Source organism: Lithobates pipiens, unplaced genomic scaffold (assembly GCF_037356315.1).
Source record: "Lithobates pipiens isolate NorthernLeopardFrog02 unplaced genomic scaffold, aLitPip1_a1.2 Scaffold_17, whole genome shotgun sequence".
In the NCBI taxonomy this organism is placed as follows: Eukaryota; Metazoa; Chordata; class Amphibia; order Anura; family Ranidae; genus Lithobates; species Lithobates pipiens.
The window spans coordinates 14025892-14045095 of record NW_027507755.1 but is presented as its reverse complement, the minus strand read 5'-3'; the positions used below and the strand labels follow the sequence as shown (position 1 = coordinate 14045095).

Sequence of the window (19204 nt, the reverse complement as noted above, 5' to 3'; positions counted from 1 at the left end):
AACCCTCTGTAAGCTCCATTTTGGGTTATGTTGAAGCTTACACAGGGTTAATATAGCCTTGTTAACTCACTTTAAATCAAAGGAGTCATTCTTTTTTTCTTACCCTTGTCACCATGAAAAAAAATTTCAAATCTCCTTGGATTCCTCTCATTCACCAGACACCTGACTTGTCCCTCATCTCTGCACTGTTACCAGATATCTTGGAATTTTGCAATGCAGTCGTGACATATTCATTTGTGTAAAATTCAGTATGTTTGCATTTCCCTCTCTTGGGTACAGTTTCTAAAAAAGTGTCAACATATACAGTACATATGGACATTACATAGTTGTGTATAGCTATATACACTTGCTATTATTTTCTATTTTGTTATTTGGATATACATATGGCACAGTACCACTTCACGTTTTGTATGCTACTGTAGGTCTAATTCCCAAAATTCTGTATGTATGAACCCTGCACAGAACTATATTTTTTGTCTTGCATGCTGAATATAACTCTAAGGCCGCGTACACACGCGGGGACTGTTCGCCCAACTTTGTTCGTCAAACAGTTTGAGCGGACAGTCCGCTCAAAATTAGCATGGACGGACTTGGCCACACACGACGAACGAACAGTCCGCTGAAACTTGCGCGATGACGTGAACGGCACGTACGACGGGACTAGAAATACGACGTCCTATACACTGCAATGCAACCTTCGCCGTGTAAATCCTTTCTGAGCATGCGCGGAACTTAGTTTGACGAACAAGCCTACACACGGGCGGACTGTCCGCTCAAACTAAGTTTCAGCGGACAGTTTTACGGAATTTCCGAAAAACTTTGTTCGTCAGACTGTCCGCTGAAACTGTCCGCTGAAGCCCACACACGAGCGGACTGTCCGCTGAAACACTGTTCAGCGGACAAAGTTGAGCGAACAGTCCCCGCGTGTGTACGCGGCCTAAGCCTTTTTTCTTCAACAGACTTTCATCTGTTTACCCAAACGGAACCCATGAAATAATTTTCTGGTCTCAGAGAGCCCCTGCTAAAATGAATTCATTTGAGTCTATGAGAATAATGCCCCTTAAATTGGCAGTGAATGTGAATAATTCCCCCCTTACATTGGTGGTCAGTGGGAAAAGAGTTCCTTGCAGTGGCAAGAATACCTTTCTTAAAGTGGTCAGACTGTCACCTTTACAGACAGCTAAACAGGTCATTGGTGTCATGCTGCTGGTTCTGCCAAGTAACATTGGACCCAGAACTATCCAGGCACCATCAGATGGACTGTCAATTAGCCACAGTTCAAAGAACCCCTAACAACCTCTATATAGTAGTTACTGTGGCACAACTCCTTCATCCTAGGCCTCCAGCCAGCTGCCGATCCTCTAACCCACCACAGTGCCTCCCAGACCACTGGAGAGCCCCCAGCATCCCATAGAGCCCTCAACCTCCAACATATTTTTTCTCTAGCCCCCTACAGAGACCACATTCCTTACAGGGCCACCAAGTCTGCTGCAGAGTTCCCTGATCACCTCTAGAACCCCCCCCCCCCCCTACCCCCCAGTGGCACCCAGCCCCATCTGGAGCCTTCCACAATTTCAATACATATTTTGCATTCTTATACTTTTATTGTGCGAGTATACACTTTTTTACTGTTGAGGCATAGATTTTTTAGAAAGCGTTTGTCAGGCCCTGGTCTCAATAACCACTGCTCTAAAGGAACCCTGTTTAAGAATGGCTGTATTAAGCATAGACACTGCACACTGGCATTCTGAAACTGATTTCCAGCATCTGTTCTTATTCGCTAGATGTACTCTCCATCTTTAAACGTTTACTCAATGTCTTTTTTTACTGTGTGCATTGATAAGTCCCTTTTTATGGAGTAATTTGGAGACAGTTTTTGTGAGCGTTCCATACTTACCACCCTATACATTGGTCTCGGAGGTTGACATCTTTGTTAATGACTTTCTTCCCTCTTTTATCTGACAGTTTCCTGGTCTGCCAGTTGGGCTCTTAGAGCATAGCACTGCGTCCTGGGGAGAATGGAAGGAGGTCACATACACCCTCATATCTGGCATAGGGCATTCGGTCATAGGGCATCATGATACAGCTCCTGCCATCATCACTGGTTTAATGAAACAATTCAACTCCTGCCAATAAGATGAGAACAACATTTATGCAAGCATAATTCACTAAGGCTGAGCACACACATTATGGTCAGGTAGGAATACACCTTGCCGAGATAATTAAATGCATGTAGGTCTTTCTTCTGTTCCAGAAAAGGTCAGAGCTTTGCTACATGGCGTCTGTTATGTAACATTATCAAAGAGTGCCTAATGCTCAGTTCACAGAGTTGGTGAGACTGATAATGTCAAACAGAAGCTCCCAAATCAACTTGACGTCGTGATCAAATAAAACATACCGTATCTGGCTTGTATGGAAACACTGACCTAGATTCATTGCCAACATTTGAAATTGAGGATTAGTACTTCTTCGCACTCTGTGCCCTTATCAGGCTGAATGTCTCTTTCAGCTTGACAGTTTCTTGGGTGAAAATAATATTTGTTCCTCTTAATAATTCCTTGTGGTTTCCAGATGAATGCAAAATATTCTAGAGCAGGCCAGTCATGAAGAAGTGTTATATCTTCCATTCTTTGATGGGGAGTGTGTCCGTTTGCCTCAATCACATTAATGTCTCCAGAGGGTATTTAACCCTATACCCTATATTTTAGCACACCTGGGCTTTCATATTACAGAAAATGTATGCTCAGTGGCCACTTTAATTAGGTAGACATGTCTAGTACTTGTAAAAGTGTGTCTATACCCAGCAACAGAGCGTTTTCAACTAAAGTGATTTCACTGCAAAATTAGATGAGTTTGAAGGTGAAATTTCACAGTAGAAAACATGGTCTGCTTTTTTTTTTCATTTAGAGGCTGTGTTTTTTGGGAGAGGGGATGTATTTGGGGTAGTTTTAGTTTTCTATGTTGTTTATATGGGGGTTTATGTGTGCTTTTCCTTTTATTGTATGTGTGAATTTAATTGTTATTTGTGTTTTTATTTTTTCATTGCCAATGTTTTCTTTATGTGAAAAACAGTAAAATAGTGATGCTATGGGGGGGCTGTATTTTTGGCACAAGAAAAGGGTTCAGAGTATTTCTAAGGCGTTTTAGGAACCATCAGGAGCCATTTGAAGCCCATTGCACCCTAACTTAGAATTCCAGGATTTATTGCACTTTAAATAGTTCACTTGGGCCAAGCTGGCTAATTGCTATCTGACTAGAGGTGGTCTTGTATAGAAGCTATTCAAAAAAATGGATAGATAGACCCAGACATTTAGATCAATAGTTTAGACAATTTGAATATAAGAGTCCCATATGTACCAAATAAAAATGTAATATCTAAAAATTTGGCATGAGGTTCTTCTTAAAATCTATAACAGACCCAAAGGGCCTGGTATGCATGTATGCATGGGTTTAATAATTTTGTTTTTCCGGCAACAGTAATGTATTGCCGGAAATTTAAATGTCTTTTTTTTCTTTACACGTCAGTTTTGCTGCAGCAGGTTCTATACACAGTGCCACTTTGCAGGAAGACTAAGGGGACCTCCCAGGGACTACATTTAGGCTGGATTCGCACCTATGCATTTTTAGTGCTTTTTGCATTTTGCAGATTTGCACTACAGTCCATTTAACATGTTTTCCTATGGAACACGTTCTGTAGTGCAAATCTGAAAAATGCAAAAAGCACTAAAAATTCATAGGTGTGAATCAGGCCTTAAAGGAATTTTAATTTTTTATTGTTTCACTTTAAGCATCATTAAAATCAATGGCCCCTTTACCATTTTTATGGTCAAAAACTTGCATAAAAACGTTCAAAATGGGGACCACAGACTTCGATAGGGTTCAGGTCTGATCTTCAAGAGTTCTGTTGCAAACTAAATCCGGGGGGGGGGTTGTTCGGCCCATTTCTACATGCCAACATGCATAGGAGGACTACAGGAAACGGTTACAATTTCTGTCACAAGAAATAAGGGGGTGGTCATTACCAAAAATAGAACATACAGGCAATAAAAAACAATGCCAGAATTTTTAGTCCCCTGCTTTAGTCCCCTGCTAAGTATAAAATGTGAATTGTTTCCTGTCCTGTTGAGAAGTGAGGGAAAATATTCCAAATAGGGACACAGGCAGCAATAAAAACCCGACACAGGTTTCAACCCTTCCCCCTTCTGTCCAAAATTAAATAAATATTTTTTTCTTTAGGGTTGGGCTTCAATGCACACAGCTGTTTTGGAGTATAATGTCTGGATGAAATGTATTAATGAAACCAATCCAAATGCAGAACATTTAGAAAAAAAATATGGGACCTTCTGACTTTTTTAAACATCTAGGTTCCGTGTTATTCAGCCATTGATTTTGCTATCAAACTCATCACTGACTTGGACATAGCATACAGCCAGGGAACATTGAAAATATTGTACTTCCCTCTTGGATACTTGTTCTAGGTCACTGACTAGTAGGTAGTAAGAGAAGGGTATTTTTTCCTTGAAGAACCCTTAAGTTAATTTTCTGATTCTCAGGGAACCCCTGTAAAAATAGATTATACCTACAGCTCATTGTACATTAGCACAATCAACAAGTTTAAGAAAGTAAAAAAAAAAAAGAATAAGCAATGTGTCACACCTAGTGTATTTGGCACCTAAGGAAAGTATTTTTTTTTTTTTTTTTTTATAAAACCACGAAAAAATTATTTTCAGTAATGTTTGTTGTAGGTGGGATGCAGTGGTGGAAATAATTAACACAGACAGGTGCAGGGCAAATCTAGTATTGGAATAATTCAGCAACAGTTACAATATAGGGGTGGGCGCATTCACGGATTGCAGTAACATGGAAAGAGTGGATTCCATCTGGACTGACAGCATCTGTCGAGAGGGACAGAACGCAGCCTGGCCATTTAGTGCCCAATTGGGAAGGTGCCAAGAAGAGTTGTGACCCTATGCTTTTGCTCCTCATCAGGAACCTTTCCCTAACACTAGTACTGTCCATAACAGGCTGCTAGAGTCAGATGGAGCAGCAGCATCCAATGGCATAGCTTCCCCAGTGACCCAGGAAATCATAGAGGAACCTTGTTCCTCTTGAGTTCCTCTCCAACAACAGTGCTGCTGCAGAAGACCACCACCTGCAGTGGAGAAACTGTAGATATTTTATGTGTGTGGGAATGGTTCAACCAGATAATAGGCAAGACTTTTTCTACACCAGTCCTTATCTCTACTTCATTTTATCTATATTGGATAGTTTCGCCATACACCATCAGGATGATGTTGTCAGAAACCATGAATCAGACAGAGACAAAAAATGCTGTAAAAATCACACCTTTTAATAAAATGGTAAAAATGGTACAAATAGTAAACATAGCCAAAACATAGCTGGGGTTCGATAGCCAAAGCGGGTAGTCAGAACAAGCCAGTAAATCAGGAAGCCAGAGATCAGTGTAGTCAAAGGCAGCAGACAGGATCAGGAACCAGAAGGGACATCAGCCAGGTAAGTCTTCAATAGGAACTCAGCAGAGAGTCTCCAGATATGTTTGACCAAGGCAAAGGCACGGAAGGAACGAACCAAGCAGTTTAAATAGCCAGAAAGGGCTGGCTGTAGGCTGGACTAACAAGCAGGAAATGATCACCAGGCGAGCCACTGTGGAACGATGATTGCTGGAAATTAACCGACAACTTGAGCACTGGGAGGGCTGAGAGCCCAGTCCTGATGGATATCCTTTAAAGTGGTTGTAAACCCTTACAAACCACTTTGACCTACAGGTAAGCCTAGATTAAGGCTTACCTGTAGGTCCAAGCAATATCTCCTAAACCTATATGGTTTAGGAGATATTTGCCCGAAAATGGGCACCGCTGTCTATGGCGCATGCGCCGTAGACAGCGGCGTGCAGGCGCACTGAGTGTGGCATTCTCAGCGACGGAGCTGCCGCTCGTGTCGGCTCCCGTGCGCATGCGCGCTAGTGACATCATCGCGGCTTCGCCGAATGACAGCGGCGGAGCTGCGAGACCCCACCAACAAGATGGATGCGGCGGACTACAGGGGACAGCGGCGACTTCGTTGGCTCCTGTGTCAGGTAAGTGACACATAATGGACTACTATGCGATGCATAGTAGTCCATTATGCTTTGCCTTTGCAGGGAATGAAAGAGGAAGTAAACTCATCAGGGTTTACTTCCTCTTTAAGAGTACATGTTCTGTAAATAGTATGATATAAACTCTTTATTTCCCCTTTTCCCTTCACTTTCCCCCTCCTTCTCCCCTTCCCCTTTTGGGATGCTTTATTTTTCAGATATTGATTATGGATAATATCTGTCATTATACATGTTGATGATACATGACTGTATTCTTGCTCTTAGAAGTCATTTTAATGTTCATCTGTACCTGTATACAAGATAGGTAGGTGGTCCCGAGGAAGCAGATGCCTCCATGAAACATGTCGACCTAATGCCCTAATTTTGGCAAGACTACCATGCTATGCGTTTTCTTGTCTCCCTAGTGGATGAGGATTAAAGCCTGGACTTTATGTTAACGTTATAAAATTGCCAGTAGCAGTGAGTTTTTCAACATTTTTCTAAGTTTTAGCAATAGCCTTTTTTAGCGTCTTTTAGATTTTTTTTTCGAAATAAGTATTAACTGCAAAAAAGAAAGGTAGACAGCATATACTGTGGCGCCCTTTAATATTGGTGGTCAACGTAGGCAGCTGGAGGCTAGTGGAAAATGCATGGTTGGTCAATGTAGATGGGAAATTAATTGATTACTCACTCTTGAAGAAACCCCTAGAAACCTCAGGAGGAACCCTAGGACTCCATGGAACCGTGGCTGACAAACACTGGCCTCATCCTTGATGAGCTGCAAGATGAACTTACTCCTTTAAAAAACAACTATGGCAGCCCCCGGATTTCTATTTCAATCTCACCTTAAGTAAAACGCATCATTCACTTCTACACACCAGCTTGCTCTTTGAAAATGTCAATGTTAACACTCTAAGGCATTATCGGCAAACCAACATATCTCTTCGAAACTTCCTATAAAAAGAGAAAGTTTTTATTTCCTTCTAATCTTTATTTATTGTACAAGTGCCAGACAGTTGTTAAAATGGAGCGTGATATCTCTTAACTTGCTTGGCTGATCTGAATATTTATGAAATGCGCAGCTATTAAAATAAAAAAACCTTGACTTCGCCAGCGCTATGTGCTGTGCATGGCAACAATCTTCAGTTATCTGTTTTATTTTTTTTCTCCTTAGTTTTGGGCCCGGAAGAGTAATCATACGTCAGGGTCACGTCGCTCAGAACTTCTACCTGATCCTCTCTGGCACTGCCGTTGTCACCAAAGTGTCACACAGTAAGAAGACGGGGGAGCTTTTCTCCAAGACGGTGGCCCTCCTGAAAAAAGGAAAGTACTTTGGGGTAAGTAGCCACTTGTTCATCCTATTCCCATTTGCATGAAGCAGGCAGAGGCGGCTATGCTACAGATAAAAGAAACGTTTGATAATTATAATGACTAATACATTCCTGTTTGTGCTGAGTGTTCTTGGGAGGCATCCAGTGCCTCTGTGCTGATTTAAAATCAATCAATCAAGCATTAATGAAAACGTACAGACAAACATCACAAATCAGGGCTCGGTGCCACAAATCTACCCGGAGCTTTGATTGACTTCAGACTGTTGCTAACAAACTTTGTCGAAATGTTTGAGAAGAAGTTACACTTTTTTCCATTATACTGCTAAACTCTTATAATTGACTTGAGTTTGAAGAGTTATAGCCTGGGAAGAAAACACCAAAAACTATTGAACGAACATGTGAATTTTACTTTATTCATACAGTATATGCAGCTATTGAAAATGTTAATTGGTCCTTGTACAGTATTAAAGAAATCCCACGACTAAAGGATTTGTCAACCTCGGTCCACTAAAAACCCTTAAAATAATAACTCAGTCAGGCAGGCCCAGAGCTAGGAATGAAATAGATAAGCGCAGGGCATACATGACAGGGTGGAAGGGGAACCTTACAGCGTGGGGTTAATCGTGTAATTAGTGGTCAAGTTATGGTGTAAAATGTAATCACTTGGATTCATTTAATTATTCATGGACTTGAGTTTGGATCTGAACGTTATGGACATTAATATTTATATCACATTGATCACTTCTGTCACTTGGTGATTGTTTGTTATATATATATTTTTAGGTGTATTCATTTAATTGTTTGAATATAAGCGCTACTATTTCATTCAATTGGAATCACATATATAAGTTATGGTGTTTACCTGATTGGCTGAAGAGACAGGGTTATGGGAAGAGTGTAGGAGCATAGTTTTACAGGCACTGGTGTGTCACAATCAGTTGGAGAAGTGGAGACAGAAGATGAATGTGAACATTCGTCTGTTCTTCTTTCGGCCGAGCTACAGGGATCAACGTGGATTTGTATTCAGGTGCCCCACCAGTACGGGCTCTGAGGTTCAGGCCTCTGAAGCACCACAGGAGACTGCCCCTTGGGCGCACCGACACCTGGAGAGCCACAGCTAGGACCCCACTGGGCCGCCAACTTAGCGTCCATCTCCTGCTGTGAGTGGTGGACAAGGAATGAAGCTCCATCACTAGCAGAGCCCGCAGGTGGGTGACTCTTATAGTTTAACAACCCAAGTTCCCTTTGCCACCGGCCCCTCAGCCAATGGTAGAATGATGGAGCAGGCGGCTGACTCTGTGAGCAAGGTCCCTGGGGGGGTGTCAGCACAGAGTGGGAGTGTTCCAGCAGCGGGCGCCGGCCTGTCTCTTGTTGCAGCCAACAGCCCTTCATCCCTGCAGTGGGGACAGAGTAGAGTCGTGTGGAGCACATGCCTTCTTTGGTCTGGGGTCAGCGTGGTCTGCTGAGGGCCTGTGAGAGCGGCCTATGGTGGCAGCAGAGAGGAGCCAGGCGCCAGCTGATTATGTTACCAGGGGCAGAGAGTAGCTGCGGCTGCTCTGCGCACACAGGAGCCGGGACTGACAGGTCTAGAAGCTTCCTGTGGGGAGAGCTGTAGCCAGGAGATTTCACCGCCAGTGCCAGCTGGGAGATGGTATTCTGGAAAAAGGAGGTCCAGGAGGAGGCGACAAAGTTTTTTGTGGGTTCGATTGGGGCACTTGTAGGGACCTTTTCAGCTTCCACCTGGCAGAGTTGTTCGGGTCTCCATAGGGGGTTGTCCCAACAATTGCACCGAAACAATTTTTCTTCGTCACCGACTTTCGTGCCCTATATGCAGCTCCGTGAATGATGCCCTGGACCTACTGGCTTGCGGTCACTTATACCTCATTTGAACTGGCAGTTTCCTGGGGGCAAGGTATTGTAAGGGTGGTTGCTAGCCAAACAGTATGGGAACATTTTGTTATTACTGCTATAGGTCCACCCACAGCGTTCTCTTGTTTAGGTTGCCATTAACCGGGTTCATTCTTTAGGGATCATTGCCTTCACATGGGATTTTGAAATGTTCAGTTCTTGCTAGATGGGTTGGTTCGAGACAGGGGTCAAGTCCTGGGGAAAAAAAGTGTGGGAACTCCCACCCAAGATCCACTCCCCCACCCAAAAAAAATGATACGCTCATATGCACGAACACTTCAAAAGTGGTATTTTTCATCCATTTTTCGTATTGTGTGTATGAAGCTTAACTGTTAGTACATAAAAAAAAGATCCTCAATAAACATAAATACAGTAATTCTCTGAATAATCAGCATTCATTCAATTGTGCATCATGTTCTGATCTTTATTGGGGAATGTTATTTTGAATATAGAGTGTTTATGTGGTGAGTTTACACTTTTCATTGAACAAAGTTTGGATAACACAGGGTTAAACGGAAAGCTCATAAATGAACTGCACATTATCTGGACAGAATGCTTGGGGAGATAGTGATGTGTTCCCTCTTAGGAGATGTATGTTAGCTTGGGGGGCTGAAAACTCTGCAGGGCTCCAACACACACTCGCTGCTATTCCAACCCTTCACATATTTCCACATAAACTTCCCTCCTGGCATTAAACTTTGCCAGGTATTGTGCTCAGCTTACCAACCCAAACTGATGTTCCTCCCTCAGCTCACCTCTCTCCCTGCATGTCCTGTGAGCAGAATGGCTGTGCTCCTCCCCTGGGTTCTCTCATCATATGGCACTGAAGATAGAGGAGGGGGGGATTCAGCGGGACACACAGAGCAAGTATGCAGGAGACTGGGGGGGGGGGGGGGGTGAGGAGACAGAAAATCAGGAGGGGCCGGCGGAGAGGAGCGCATCACAAGAGGTCTGACTAATTAAATCTCTTAGCAGCAGGGACCTGATATACCCATCAGCTAGCTGTGATTGACAGGTAGATCGAAGCGGAAGCTGTCATGCGGCCCCCTACTGGCAATGCCTGAATGGTTAGTCCACCCCTGGTGTGCGGCACTTACTATTGCAAGCTGTGTAGGCAGCTGCTGGTGTAGCACCTGCCACACAGCTCACATACTTCAAAGTCTTGCAGGACGTGGCTGCTAATGGGAACTGAGTTCCTGTTGTGGAAAAAGTACAGGAACTCTGTTCCCATGTGTTCCCGCAGGACTTGAGCCCTGGGTGGGTATATACTCTGTTATCCACCACTTAGGTGATTTTGTGTACTGGGCCACCTGATTGATTTGGAGGACAGGCTGCCTATTCAACAAGGGGCATCTATGTAGATGGTGGTTTTATTACATTTAGTAATCTAACAATTTAGCTTCGCAAACGGTACTTGTGGCTGGGCAACTTAAATGTTTTGCCTGTAGCATCATTCTGATTGGCAGGATTTTATGGCTGCGTTTATCAGCTGCAACTTCAGGTGTTACGAGTCTTAAGCATGGGGGTTTATATCACCTTCGTATAGGGGAGCTCTTTGGTAATCTTTTTACGGGTGTTTTTTCTGGATGGACAGTGCGTTAGCTAGGCAGACCTAGAACGGTACACTAATGGGGCTGTTTTCTGGTTATGGAACTTACTTTAAATTTGAGTCATGTCGTGTGAGGAGTGGCACTCCACCTATATTTTAAAAATTTGTTGCTGTTGGCTTTAATTCACATTGTGCTTGCTGTTTGGATTTGGGGTCAAGCTATTATAAAGGGGAGAGTTTATTTTTTTAACTACCAAAATGTGGGCGTTGCATTGACGATTATTGCTATGTTGGCGGCTTCTCCATCTGTTGTTTGACTACTGCCCTTATTTAGTTTTATTTTTATTTTATTTTACTTTGTTGCAACTTCACACATTTGTTTATGTTGTCTTAGTTTCTGGTGCATCAAACTCACTAGTTGCTGTCTGAACTCATTTTCACTGGGACGAATTTTGTGGGTCAGCACTAAGTGTAGCATCATGATTGACATTTTCTCCTCGTGGCTGTGGAGGATTGCGTTGTAGCCACCACTGGATTTATTTCTATTCATTTATGAGGTAAAATGGTAGGCCTATTCTGGGTGAGGGGGTTGGTTTCTTCTCTTATGAATGAGGCGGGTTTTAGAGAGTGGACATTTACCTTTCTTGTCTCCTTTCTTTGTCCTGGGTGTTTCAGCTTCGGCTGTGGGTTGCAAAATGAGCTGGTCTTTCTTTTTTTTTATTCACATATTGTAGATGTCAGATTTTGCAAAAGCCTTTATGGTCTATTGGCACTGAATGTCTACCACAGGGGCCTATGGTGCTATGACTTTTGGTGATTGGTGTCCTTTTTTGTACAGAGTACCTTTCTGAAACACGTGTAACAGTCTGCTCTGCTCCTTCTGGGAGGATATAGTTCCACTTGGTCCTTGTTGGCCTTTTTTGAGGTTCTATGTATCAAGGAATTGGTTAGTCCCTTCAAATGGTGGGTGAAGTTTTGTGTAGGTAGAATACAGAATGCCCTTCCTACCCTCCCCCTTTATAGTCGGTATGCAAATAGGGGTATTCAGATTTCTTGTTCTGGGATAATTGTTCACTGGGTTTCCCTGTTCTCTCTGTAGAGAAGTTGTCTGAGTCCGTCAGAGTGCACAGCCCATAGTTGGGACACACTGTATGTTCCGTGCTGTCAAAACTGCACTTTGTTATTGTATTTCCAAAATGTCTTCTCACGTTTCTACCGGACACCAGGGAGTGTTTTTCACGTTCTTTTCGCTAGGTGCAGTCACCTTTGCTATGTTATATGCTGGGGTTATATGCTGGGGTTTGAAACATATTTGTAAGTGGGAGTGCAATGATGTGTTCACCCGTTTGTGCAATTTGTAGCTGATAGGCAGATCTTTCTGTCCTTTTGTTTGTCTTGTATGATATCGTTGTTTTGTTCAATGTGGTGCATGGTTGTTTGTTTGTTTATTACAGGTGACATATAGTACAAGCAAAAATACGGGAAAAGGGGAAATGGGAAAGCAAGTTAACCGCTGGTCATATATAATGACCAAAAATAGATCATTTACCGTTTAGGGTGTTGTTGCCGTGACCTATAGGCATATGGAGAAAAAAGAGGGAGGGAATAGCCCAATAGAAGCGGGCTACTAAGGAGTTACTATTAGCAACAATAGATAGATTAAATTGATTAATATAATTATTTTAATCAATCATTTTTATTAAATTCAAAATTAATATTATTTACAAAAAGTGCAATTCATAAAAACGAGCCTACATGATCAGACATTGCTTAAATTGCTACAGACAATTTGAACACACAGGACATACATAAAACAAAGACACAAAACACAACACAGGTCCGGACAGGTTGCTTTAATCGATTGAAACCACAATATTATTAATGCGCAAATACAATTTATATATTAGGAGAACAAATTGTTCTGTAATCTGAGCAATCATTAAGTGCTTAATCAATGGATTAAGTCAAGCAGAGAGAGTGGGGAACAAGGAGGAGGTAGATATTAAATATTAAGCAAGTTCTTATTTGCCATTTTCATAATCTCAAATGATGGCAGTTTGTATCAATGTAAGTAGATTTAGGTAGTCCACTTCAGGACCCAGTTGATAAATGCAGTTCTTATTCAGCAAAATTATCCCGTCTAGGCACTGTCTAGCAATCTTGCAAGCTTCAAATCAGTCTATTTCAAAGCAAGGGATTAACCCAGAAATCAGCGGCACCTTTAAATAATAGCAGCTGGTTCAATTTATAGCAGAAAGATTACGCTTACTTTCCATGTTAATCAGTTGGGCAAACCAGGCAATGACTCATATTCACTTTTAGCCCTTGTACACACGGTCGAACATTCCGACGGAAAATGTCCGATCGGACCGTGTTGTTGGATAAACCGACCGTGTGTGGGCTTCATCTGACTTTTTCCGTCGGAATGTCCGACCAACAAAGTTTGAGAGCTGGATATAAACATTTTCCGACAACACAATCCAATCTGACTTTGTGCGATCGTTTGTAGAGAATTCCGATCGGACAAAGTGCCACGCATGCTCAGATCAAATTCCTAGACCAAAGCTATTGGATACTAGCCTGAACATAGTCCTGACGTTACGAAATAACATCATCACGTTACAAACGATCGGATTTTCCGACAACTTTGTCCGACAGTATGTATGCAACACCAGTTTCGGACAAAATACGTCGGAAAAAATCTGACAGGTTTTGTTGTCGGAATGTTCGACCGTGTGTACAAGGGCTTAGTTGATACAAGTGACTTAGAGCTATCACACGCTGCAGCGAGATGAATCAAACAGTTCTCAGTAAAGATTCAGGTGTCAGGCCATACATTACCGCCCCATCCAGTGTTTGACCGGGATGCTCCGATATGTCCTTAAAGTCAGCCTGTATTCTGCGCGGCCATAACCCAGCTATGGACTGCCGGGGGCCTCGCTTCTGCAATGCTGTCAGGAAAGAGGCTGTAGACCAGCTGGTGTGTGCTTAAAGCAGAGCCACAACAAACTCCTTATAGTAGCTAAACATCCTCCGCTACTATATTATGAGTTCCTCGCAGTCTTGCTACATCTCAATCACCACACACTCATCACTGTGCAATGTGCACGACCTGTGTGATGGTGTGACGTCAACGCGTTTCGCTGGCACAGATAGCGTAGCTTCTTCTCGGATGATCATTCGTTTACAGACACATGTCCTTTTATTACAAATTTGCCGGTAATTGCAATCTATGTAAATGTATTCAGAAGAGTATTATCCCGTTTTCAAAGCAACTCATCTGTCAAGCTGCCACCACAATTTATCGCTTGCAAAAGGCAACTATAGCTAAGTCTGAGAGTAGGTCAATTTTAAATATATAGCAGCACTCAATGGTGACTTAGTATGGTTATGTGGGATTAGGCATACAAGCACAAGGACAAGTCAACAAACATAAAAACAGTAACAAACAGAAAAACATACACAGACAAAACGTAAAAAAACACACTTACTACAATAAACATTCAAAAAGAATCACTCAAAACAAAGAGGGAGGAATTTTCTCCAGAAAGTATTAGATTCCCCATATTACCTAGAGAGAACAACACTCACGTACTCCAAGAAGTGGAAAGATGTAATAAATGACAAATGGGGCAAGTATATAGCCCCAAATTTCATCAATCAAAACAGTCAATGTGGGGAAACTCAGCAGAGCTATTTACAATTGTATGTATTCACAGGCATAGGACTATGACTTTAATTATGTTTCCAAAAATACCTGTACATTTAATTCTGTGTTTGACCCTACTGGGACGAGTGACTTCAACCTATTTACCCACCACTTCTCTTTTTGTAGTAGTATACGGTCAAAGTCACCCTGCCTTGTGGGTAGTTTCAAGGCATCGATTCTTTTAACTGTCATGCCACTAGAGATTCCTCCATGGCATAAAGCAAAATGTTTAGCCAATCTTTTCTCTGGTATATTTCCTTTATCATTGATCTCACGCAAATGTTCACCAATCCTTATCTTTAAAGATCTTTTTTTTTTCCTACATATATTTTAGGACAAGGGCAGGTTATTAAATAAATAACCCGTGAGGTAGAACAATTAATCAGATCTCGAATTTCAAATGTTTCCTTGTCCAAAGCATCCATAAAATGAGATGTTCTATGGAAATAAGGGCAAATCTGACACTTTGTATAAGGGAACATACCTTTCGCATGTGGGTAGCCAGATAGCCACATCATGTCAGGTTCTATAACAAATTCTGAGCGAATTAGCATGTCACCCAGGCTTCTGGCCACAAGCTTGGGGGAGACACCAACTATTTTGGACAGATCAGGTGAATTAGTCAAAATGCCCCAGTGTTTTTCCAGTATTGAACGGACCTTATCCCACTGTGAACCAAAGGTAGTTATGATCCTTACTGGGTCATTAGATTTCTGCGGGGGTATTTCAGATGCCGGTCTGTTATGCAATTGGCTCTCACGTTCTCTCATCGCTACCTTTTTCTTAGCTTTTTTGATTTGCCTATGAGAATATCCACGTTCGCGGAATCTTGCATACAACTCCTTGCTTTCACATCTGTAGTCGTCAGGATCTGTACAATTTCTCTTGATACGCAGAAATTTACCCACTGGTATCCCATTTTTTAGCCAATGTGGGTGATGACTAGTTGCATACAAAAATGTATTCGCTGCAGTATCTTTTCTAAATGTACAGTTGCTGAGTAGGCCCTTTTCAAAGGAGACACGCAGGTCAAGAAAGGACAAGGTTTTTTGGTCAAAGCTGTACATTAACTGTATGTTACGTTGATTGACCTTTAGATCACTCATGAATTGACGAAGGTGTCATATAGTACTTCGTGTGTACATTGGGGCCTTCTTATGTTCTTGGTGAGCTGGGAGATTGGATGTCAGCCCCTTTGGGAGGTAATTGAGTCCCCTCAGGGATATGGGTTTAGCTCCGTGGTTTGGGGTGCATGACAGGCTTTGCATGGCTAGGAGGCTAGTAACACGGGTGTCCCCAATTTTTCTAGGTTAGATAGGCAGCTTTCCAGGGGGGTTGTGAATTTTCCATCCGATTGATGCGCTAACTTCTCCGAGATGTTAAAATCATTAGGTGCTTGGAGATGTGTTTTTAAAAATGGAAGTACCTGTGGATTAATGGGGTTTATCGCAATGTGGTGGTTACTGCTCTGTGGTTTCTGTGTTTGTAAGATATGATCTAACGTGTCTTTTGGGTTTGGAGGGGCGCACAAGTGTAAGGCTTCACACTTGTGGTGCTGTGGCGGTTTGGGGTCCTTGAGAGGGTGAAAAATCTGGTGTATTGGGAAAAAGATGGGGGACCATCTTTGGTATGGTGCCCTCTAGTTGGTAGTCCAATAGTGACCAGGTCATGGTAGACCAGTAATGTGTCTGAGGTCAACTGGGATTGCCCCCGAGGCTGTGTCTTGCGGCTGGGGGCATATCTTAGCTAGTGGGTGCCACAGACACTATGTTTTAGTAATATGGTAGCCTTGAAGGACTTCAAACCCAAGTTGACCTGTAATGTTATGTTTTGTTCTTTATTAGTATGTTGCTTATAATAAGAAGCCTTACAGACGTTTAATCCCGTTTTGAGTCAAGTGTTTTTATTAGGCAGTGGGAGGTATAGCTTTAAAGGCAGGCCAGAGGTTATTGGTAATTGGTGACCTCTGATCTACCCTAGTCATGCGTGACATGGGTTTAAAGGGCCCCAACAGCTATTTAATTTATAAAATGAAATACATAACACAACATTTACATAACACATGACAATGTAACCAGGAGGGGGTCTTTGGGTGTTCTTACCCACTTGAGCTTTGGAAGACTTTACCCCTTTCGTGATCAAGCCATTTTTTTCTATTCAGCACTGCGCTACTTTAACTGGTAATTGCACAGTCACGCAATGAGGTACCTAAACAAAACTAATTGTACTTTCTGCTATTAAACATATCCAATAATAAAAAATCGAAATTTCTTCATAAATTTTAGGCAAAATGTATTCTGCTATATGTTTTTGATTAAAAAAATAACCAAGTGTATATTGATTGGTTTGCATGAAAGTTAGGCCATCTATAAACTATGGTACATATACTGGAATTACATTTTTTTTATACTACTAATGGCAGCAATCAGTAACTTATAATGGGAGTCCGGTAGTGCGGTGGACAAGCTGACTGACGCTAAGGGTGCTGACTAACTGCCACTGACATCAACAATGACATTACCCACTTGCTTACTGGGCACTTATACCCCCTTCCTGCCCAGGTCAATTTTCAGCTTTCAGCACTGTTACACTTTCAATGACAAATGTGTGATTATGCTACACTGTACCCATATGACATTTTTATCATTTATTTCACACAAATAGAGCTTTCTGTTGATGGTATCTAATCACCACTGGGGTTTTTATTTTTTGCTAAGCAAACAAAAAAAGACAGAACATTTTGAAAAAAAAAACCCATTGAGGCTGAACTGATGGGCACCGATAGGCTGCACTGATGGGCACCGATAGGCTGCACTGATGGGCACTGATAGGCTGCACTGATGGACACTGATAGGCGGCACTAATGGGCACTGATGAGGCGGCACTGGTGGGAGCTGATCAGGAGGCACTGATGAGGCTGCACTGATAGGGGACACTGAATGGCACTGATAGGCGGCACTAAAGGGCACTGAGAAGTGGCACTGATAGGTGGCACTGATAGGTGGCACTGATAGGCACTGCTGTTATTTAATCAACACTGGGGGTTTTTATTTTTTGCCTAACAAAAAAAGACCGAAAAAATACAAAAAACAAAAACAAAGCAGTTTTCAAAATTTGCAAACAGGTAATTTTTCTCCTACATTGATGTGCGCTGATGAGGCTGCACTGATGGGCAATGATAGACGGCACTGGTGGGCACTGATCAGGAGGCACTGATGAGGCTGTAGTTATAGGTGGCACTGATGGGCACTGAGAGGTGGTACTGATAGGCGGCAGTGAGTGGTGGCACTGATAGACACTGATAAAAAGAACAACTGTCCGAGATGCTTTTTCTCTTTGCACTAACACTGACATTTTCAGGACACATTTTCGGGGTGTACCCCTTCTTCTAAGGTCCAAGCAGTACTGATACACAAAGTTTTATCAAAATTCTGCCTTTTCTGCCTGTCACAAGCTGTGACTCTCCAGCCTGTGTCTTAGAATAAAAGGGAGATGAAACCTCCATCAATCAGGATGTAATATTCCGCCCTCATTGTGTTTAGCTGGTTAGTGGGCATGGAGGAGGAGCGAGGGAGTGGGCTGTAGTTTTTTGTGTATACGCCCACATGTGTGACTCTATAGTCACATGAGCTGCTCAGATGTGATAGGGAGGAAATGTTCAGCATAGAACCTCACTGAAAACTGAGCATGCGCAGAGCTGCCAACACTGCTCTGCAAAATCCATAATTGCATCGGGGAAATGGACAAAAGGTAGAGATAGAGAACAGCAGGATAAGCCTGTTTTTTTTTTTTGCGGAATACAGAAAATAAATCCCATGGTGAATGAGTGAGTTTGAACAGCATGTAATATACCATTTATTGATAGTTTTTTATATGATGTGGCGCTTGGGTAGGGAACCTCGGCTCTCCAGCTGTTTTGAAACTACAAATCCCATCATGCCTCTGCCTCTAGGAGTCATGCCTGTGATTGTTAGGGTCTTGCAATGTCTCATGGGACTTGTATTTTCAAAACAGCTGGAGAGCCTAGGTTCCCTACCCCTAAGGTTACAAATAAAAAATGTATTATGGAAAATACTCAACTGTTTTTGTTGCAAGTGCACTAACACGGCTACAATCATCTCACCAATCCAGTATCCTGTCCTATATAATATAATGTGTAAGCCTTCACTGTCACATCCTCTGTACTCCTCTGTTGCACATATTGCCCACAGTCATACTATCCACACGCTTCCTATTCCCCTGGTGATCCTGTGAATAACACACTTCCAGTCCTAGGGTGAATATGCAAACTCTTCCTCTGTGTCTCATTAGGGAGATTTCCTTCTACTTCCTGTTCTGTGGAATCAATAGGAATGAGAGGATATCTTTCTAATATGAGGGATATCCATTCTTAGACAGAAGATCCCCCTGAAACATTTTCTATTCCTGTTCTGGTGACAACCCAAAATTTGGTATTTCCACATAACTTTCATTACCGGTGACACTGGTCATCAGGGCAATTAGAGGGAATCAGATGGTAATAAAAACCTGAGAGTGGTTCTAACCCCTCACCATGCTATTCAAATCGGGAAAAAAAAAGTTTTGCCTTTAGTTATACTTTAACCACTTACCAG

At 42.3% G+C, this 19204-nt stretch overlaps 1 protein-coding gene across 2 annotated transcripts in view; it reads left to right on the top strand.

Annotated features, from left to right (window-relative positions):
• The window catches only part of LOC143986591 (cyclic nucleotide-binding domain-containing protein 2-like), a 564608-nt gene that overhangs the window by 233743 nt on the left and 311661 nt on the right, over nucleotides 1–19204 (top strand). For both annotated transcript variants that reach the window (XM_077485000.1, XM_077484999.1), the window contains exon 7: nucleotides 7269–7431. In XM_077485000.1, coding sequence (XP_077341126.1) covers nucleotides 7269–7431 — 163 coding nt within the window. The remainder of the gene's footprint in view (nucleotides 1–7268; nucleotides 7432–19204) is intronic.